We start from the raw sequence: 7181 nt of genomic DNA on the forward strand, positions 1-7181 counted from the left end.
CAATATTGTGTACGTCCGTGAGTATGTGAGGAGGCCTTTCAACTTATTAAAGATTGTTTGTTATTAATTAGTTTGTATTGCCATTAATTAATTTTAATGAATTTGATTAGAGGTTGTTTACTAGATTCAAGGGGCCGAGGTGACAGAGGACAAATGACCCCCTTCGGCCTTCGCCCACCTAAATTTTAACGAGTCTAATTTTTGAATACGAGTACGTAGTACTTTTCAGTTGCCCTAATTATGAAAAATAGCTGAATTATTTAACAAAACTTCATTTACTAAACAATATTGCGTTAGTGGGTGGACCTTTCAATTTCTTTTGTTTGTTTGCTATTAATTAATTTAAATGAATTTGATTGGATATTGTTGTTTGCTAAATAATTAAATCATTAATATATATGGCTCCTCGGACTTTCATTTTTCCAAAAAATTTCAACAAAAAGGCTTATTTTGAGAGAGAAATTAAGCAAAGGCTATATATATATGGGAAGCCTTTCTTGACCAGAAAGTTTAGCAAGTGTTGAAGCATGTTAATTAATCTCCTTGCAATTAATATGTAATTTTTTATTGTTTGTTCTACTTCAAACGTTCGCTGATTCATGCATACACATGCAAAGAGATCGAGACACAGAGAGCGAGAACCAGAGTTCCATTAATTGTCTTATTAAGTCTGCCCAATTATTGAAGATAGATGCCATCAAGGATCGATTCGATCTGCAGCAACAAGCACAACGTACGTCATACTGCTCATGTCGCAGGATATTGTTTGAGATTGAGGCGGATAATGTAGGGAGAGACAAGGGAACCACAGTACAAATGATCACCTATCTTGATCCCAGTTGTAACCATTGACAATCCAGGATCATGGTAGTGGGCAGTAGGTTTTCCTGCCAAATCAACGGCCAGAACCCCGCCATTCTTCTCCATATTTGGTCTCCCAATGTACTTCTCCATGATTGCTATGCCCTTCCGAATGAAAAGGTATCTGAATGCTAGATGCCATGAAAGTGTAGGTTCCTGCACTCAGTTTTTACACAAAAAGATACACATGAAATTGATGTTAGGACTTGGCTAGGAGCACTAAAATTCATCCACAAAAACCAACTTGCTTTTCTCTATTCCAAAATCAATAAAGTTTGTTTCAATCAGCATTCCTAGCATCAACCGCAAATGATTCTTATCACCATTGCCATTATATATGTGAATAACAAATACTAGCAAACAGTAGTATTTTTCTCATCCTCTCAGCTTAATTCAGTCTAAATTAAGGATTCTTGGTTTTGGATTCTATTCACATATGTTAGATTATATATGTACCTAATTAAGCTCAATGTTAGGCCCAGATTACCGTATTGTACTATATATATTTCTCTTTGTAACTCAAGCCGCAGTACCACAACTAACTCTCCCTCTCACCAAATCAAGTAACGACTTTTCCACCCTAGAAACCTCCTCTAATAATGGCTCATGCCCTCAATTGCATTTGACTCCCTTAAAACTATTCTAGCAAAGATTCTCAAACCCAGTCGCGGAGCCACATAGAGCCTTGGGGGACCTGCCCTCCCAAGGCCAAGGTTTTCTTAAGAAAAATAATATAAAATAAAATTTTACCCTAGAGTTTTTTAATTTTTCAAATTTGTCCCCCCCTCCCCCAATTTTTTTTTTTTTTTTTTCATTCTTGCCCCCCCAAAGTTGGAAGGCTCGATGCAGGAATGACAAACAGTATAAGGGGAGGATCCTTTCACCAAGTACCCATTTATGCATACCTCACTCTATCAATTTGCATTTCTTCCTATCCTTTCTAACTTGAGCGTCAGAGTTGGTTCTGTCGGAACCTCGTGAGACCTTTTTAACTCTTTTTCTAGTGGTTGGCAACTTGGCATGCGGTCACTAGTTTCAACAATACTATTAGGTTAACCATTGTACTGGTAGGTTAGCATGAATTCTATGTATATACTTTTCTTAGTGTAATTCAATATACAATCCTGTCATTCACAACATACTATCACTGATTCAAAAGCAGGAGTATCAGAAAGAAAGAACTGGTTTACCGTTGGGAATGCAATCCAGTAGTGGCCTTCTCCATCATATCGGATGTTGTCAGGCATGCCTGGTAGATAATCGACAAACTTCTCTACTTTTCCTTTTTCCTTGCCTTGTATGATATATTTTCTACACCTTCTCCTGCATTATAAGTAACCCATTTGAGGAATCATCAAAACTTTGACAAATGCGAAACAAAAACTAAACTAATTAAACTTTCATTAATAGCAAACATACACTGGGGTTTCACAGAAGATCACATAATTTTGATCGGGTGAGACTGCAACACCATTAGCAAAGAAAAGGTTGCGGACCAGCACCTTGGTCCTTCCGGTTGCAGGATCATAGCTCATAAGCCTGCCATGGGGCTTACCCTCCAAGATGTCCCAAATGAACTCGCTTAAGCTATATTTATATGAAGCATCTGTAAAATAAATCATGCCATTCTGTGCTACATCCACACCGTCTGTCGTTTTGAATTTTTGCCCCTCAGCCTCATCTGTCAATAGCTCCACCATACCTTCTGCCGTCACGTTCAGTAAGCCCTGTTTACACACCACTTTTCATTAATATAAATAATTAGTAATCATTGACCAAGAAATGCTATAAACTACATTTTTAATTCATAACTATCTCACAAAACGTAATAGTCGTAATCAATCATTGATCGTTATTAAAAAAAATATATTCAAAAATTAGTTGAAGCTGTCATTTCTGCATTATAAAATAAAAATATAATATATAGCATTACCATTGTAATTATTCTTTCTTAGTCTCTTTAGTTTCTTTGAAAGCTGGTCAAAAGCTAAATATTTTGGAGTTTCTCTTATTCATGATGGTTTTATCCATCATATTGGGTTATGGCCATCACTTGTTGCATTCTCACTCAACTTTTACCATACTGGTTTTTCTCCGGTGCAGTGAAGTGCAAGTTATCTGTCTAATTTGAGTTTTTTTTTGTTGATATGCTTGTAGACGGTTCTATTTTCTGTTGTTACGCAAGTTGTTATATGAAAGAGTGTAATTCTTCAATAATATGCGAGTACTAACTGCTAAAAAAAGTCCCACCACCCAGGGCAGAGGCTAGAAAAGCACCAAATAACTCTAGTCTCTAGACATGGTTCACATCTTGTTGCTAGATGGCCGCTTAATTTTCACTTTGTGTTAGGAAGTATTCCCACTTCGTCTCCTTTACTTTCTTATGTATGTTTGAGCAGTAGCAAAGACCCTCCTCGTTCACAATTTTCACTTTCTCCGTTTTCCTAGGTTAAAAAAAAAACTACTACTCTAGATGTACCACTGATAATGCTTATGATCATGGCATTCGCATCTCATGGTCTCACTCCCTTGCTTTTCTCATTATCTTGAAAGTTGAGACTAAGAAACAGACAAACGGCGCCTAATATAAATTTCTTTAATAGTGAGAGGACGATCGATGAGTTCAAAGAACGTGATCGATGCTCGGTTCTTGATACTACCAATGGGTTAAAGTCCAAAAATGGTCCGGATTTCTTCTTCATCAGAATATTTCTTGCCTTGGAAAGTGATAAAATCGATCTTTGTGCTTTTTGAGTTTAATTATAAGATTAGATCGCTTTTCCTTTATTTGCTGTCAGGCCCATCTGTCACGTTCAAAAAAAATCACATAATACAAAGTTGATCATGGACAAAGTTGTCAACAAAATCAAGACTATCAAAAAAAAAAAATCCTCTTCTCAGTGGTGATGTGGTTCTCCTGCCCCTGGCCTGCCCCATTCCTGCAGTGGTAGCTTTCAGAAAACCCCACCTTGCAGATCGAGATGGTCCCGGGAATTGGGAGTCTATCGCAATCCACCCTCTCCAATCTCCATACTCAGGTGGATTGCGTGGAACCTGATCACCAACGCGACTACCTCCTCTCATCCAATAGAGAGTAGGCGCCGGCTACAAGCTAGAGTCCCCTACAACCAACCACAATATGGGAGGAGGCAAGGGCGGAGGGCTTGCACCCCCCCCCCCAGGCCCCAACCCCAAAAATTTTCCCCAAAAAGAAAATTAAAATTAAAATTTTACCCCCTAATTTTTTAATTTTTTTAGTTTTGCCCCTTCAAAAATTTTTGTTTTCAATTTGACCCTTCCATTTTTACAGGCCTGGATCCGCCATTGGGAGGAGGTACAGTGGCCGATCGTTAGGGTGGGGTAGGGTTCCCCATCCGTCATCACCCACTCTTCGTGTTAGGGCGGTTACGACGAACCTTCACCCTCATGACTACTTTTACGGGGCAAAACGTAAGTTAGGTGCACCTATCGGCTAATGAAAAGTCCCATTGAATGAGGCTTCTAGGGTTTGATACTCGTGATGTTACGAGTTCGAGACCCACCAGGTGCAAACTGCCTCTTGGGGCTAGCCACCTCAAGTAAAAAGCCTGTGACTCAAGGCCGCGCCTCATACTTTGAGTGGTTGGGGTACTGAGCTGGGGATTAGTCGGGGGGTGTTCATGGACCTCTGCACACGGACAGTCTACTACTGTGTGTGGGATAGCTGGACCCGTGGTATCGTCCACAAATGAGCCATATGGGATACCCTTATAAAAAATTAAAAAAAAATTAAAAAAAAAAAAAGGAAAAAAATAAGTCCCCTTGAATGAAGATGTACGTACTGGGGCCCTTCCAGGAAGAGAGAGGGTTGGTTGCAACTTGCGAAAAGACTTTCGCGCGCCTGTAGATTGCTGAAGAATCTCACCACTATTTGTGAAGAAGATTTTCTCTACCACGTGCTCTCCCGTTCTTTCTTTCTTTCATTCATTTGTTTTTTTCCTAATTTCTAATTAGAAAAAGATGCACATGTGACAACATTTGATGGATCTTATGTGACTTCTTTTTTTTCTTCTTCTTTTTTGTATAAATAACAAATGGGGATAGAAAAACTAATCTTATATCTCATAATTAATGTCAGACTAATTTTATCACTTTTCAAAAGCTAAGAAGCTTCTAAAAATGTTTTGGTAAGCATGAAATCATTTTTTGTTTTTTATTGGAAAGAGTTTCCTTCAAATTAAGTTAAAATAAATTTCCTTTAATTTAGGCTATAAAATTATCATATGTTTTTTTAACAAGTGAGAATCACTTTTTTTTTTTAATAACATTAATAAAGGTAGAGAAAAATATATTAAAAATGCATGTGTTACCCATTTGCTATTAAAAGAGCATATATTTATCACGTATTAATCGACACATGATAATTTTATGGATTAAATTTGAAAAAAATTCTTCAAACCCATACTGAAAAAAAAAAATAGGCTCATTTGGCAATACATTTTGAGTAATGCTACACATCATCCCCTTGTCCTCCTTTTATCCTCCCAAAATTGATGTGGCTCTTAAAATCACCATTGGATCAAAATCCAAGAGTGATATATCAAAAATTCAATGGTGATTTTAAGAGCCACATCAATTTTGGGAGGACAAAAGGAGGACAAGGGGATAATGTGTAGCATTACTCATACATTTTAGGATAGCTATTTTAAACATATAATGTTCACAAACTATTTTATCATTTCGTTATATCATCCATAACCAAAAAGCAAAAACTTAGTGTAAAAAGTTTTAACAATCGAGAGTAATAAATTACTATCTAACTTGGCGCAATTCTATCAAAATATAAATTAAATTTATTTATTTTTATAATCTAATTTTTTTTTGGATAAGCAGTAATTTATTATAGTTTTAAAGATCATTTATTCCTATCAACGTAACTGGTGACTTGACAACCTCAACTGAAACATGCACCCAGACCGGAGTGATATCGATGTGGCTACAAATATCAACAAGTCCGCACATAGAATGCCTACCTTTGCGGCGTCGGCGACAATAAGTTCGTTGTTACGTCCAACAGCGATTCCCAAAGGTCTTCCGCCCGTGTTGATCCACTTGCGCACCACCGAGTCGTTCACCGTGACTCGGTTGATCCACCCGTCAGCACAGCCAGTGTAGAAGACTCCGGAGCTGGGATCATAAGCAATATCTTCTGGGCCGACCAAATGCCCAAAACCCACGCGCTCAGATCCTTCTAGCATGCGACTGTTACGTGCCGGCGCGGCTATGACATGCCGAGTCAACTCACCCGGGGGCAGAGGAGCCGGGTCGAACGTGTCGAGTTGGTAGAGGATTGTTGCAGCGACAACGGGGACCAGTGCTGTAATAAGAAAAGTGAGGGGCCATGAGGTTTCTCTTTCGGAGATTACGTTAGACGCGTTGTGTAGGGAAGCTGAGTCGGGGCTTCTTGACTCGGACATGGGTGGGGACTTCAGTGACTCGCCGGTTTCAGGAAATGACGAGATATCATGAATTCCGTGCTACTCATGGATTTAAGGAGAGCCACAAAATAAAAGTCAAATTCTGATCACGGACTGCGAATATATATATATATTTATTACGAAAATGATTGACGTATTACGTGATTATTGCGTCAGAAATTTATAGTAAAAATTGTCGGTACTAACAAATTTGGTAATTTATAAAAATTAAAAATTAAAAAATGGTAAATAAATTTAATTTTTAATAATCCATCAATTTGTACATAAAAAAGATAAGTTTCTTAATCCATTAGGAGGCACATTTGAATTAAAAATCATACCTTTTTTGGAAATTGATTGGTGCACTACAATAAATGTACTTTTCTCCTTATATGAATGTGAAGTCTAGTGTGTGGACCCATCCTCATGTGAAAAAAAAAAAAAAAGAGTGCACAAATGTTATAAAATGACCATTTCCCATGTTTTTTGAAAGGACAAAAATCATATCTTATCTACAGTTAATGTATCTTGAGAATCTAACTAGTCAGTGGCAATTGTGCGCGATAACGTGACTGTGTGCGTGCAGTAATTCATTAAATTGACCAAAAATTGGAAAATGGAGCGTCGCTGCGTCAGGAATCTTTCCACGTTGTGATCTGACAATATTAATAGTTAGTAGTGGTTATCATAGAGAAGTATGCTGGGTTTCGGATGGATCATGCTGTAGGAAAACTGTACCGTTTTTCACTACAGCATGCCTTCTTAATAATAAAAAATGTATTGAAACTTAAAAATTATAAAATAATAATAATCAAAAACTATTTGTATAGTTTTGGACTAGTTTGAGGGTAACCAAAACTACTC

The 7181-nt window shown here is 37.6% G+C and overlaps 1 protein-coding gene across 1 annotated transcript; it reads right to left on the minus strand.

The window, feature by feature from the left end:
* Positions 1–632: 632 nt before the first annotated feature.
* On the minus strand, positions 633–6404 carry LOC133852107 (protein STRICTOSIDINE SYNTHASE-LIKE 6-like). The gene is made up of 4 exons (XM_062288784.1): positions 5874–6404; positions 2281–2588; positions 2052–2184; positions 633–1017 (listed from the first exon to the last, which is right to left on the minus strand). Exons 1-4 carry the CDS (start codon positions 6315–6317, stop codon positions 748–750), a joined length of 1155 nt encoding a protein of 384 aa, XP_062144768.1. The 5' UTR covers positions 6318–6404; the 3' UTR covers positions 633–747.
* Between the last annotated feature and the right edge of the window lie 777 nt (positions 6405–7181).

This window comes from Alnus glutinosa, chromosome 12 (assembly GCF_958979055.1).
Source record: "Alnus glutinosa chromosome 12, dhAlnGlut1.1, whole genome shotgun sequence".
Classification (NCBI taxonomy): Eukaryota; Viridiplantae; Streptophyta; class Magnoliopsida; order Fagales; family Betulaceae; genus Alnus; species Alnus glutinosa.

Excerpts from the sequence above, each read along its gene's own strand:
- LOC133852107 (XM_062288784.1), bottom strand. The coding sequence starts at position 6,317 with ATGTCCGAGTCAAGAAGCCCCGACTCAGCTTCCCTACACAACGCGTCT. Across the intron at positions 2,589-5,873 it reads TTGTCGCCGACGCCGCAAAG|GGCTTACTGAACGTGACGGC; the intron begins GTAGGCATTCTA and ends GTGTGTAAACAG. Across the intron at positions 2,185-2,280 it reads ATCTTCTGTGAAACCCCAGT|GAGAAGGTGTAGAAAATATA; the intron begins GTATGTTTGCTA and ends CTTATAATGCAG.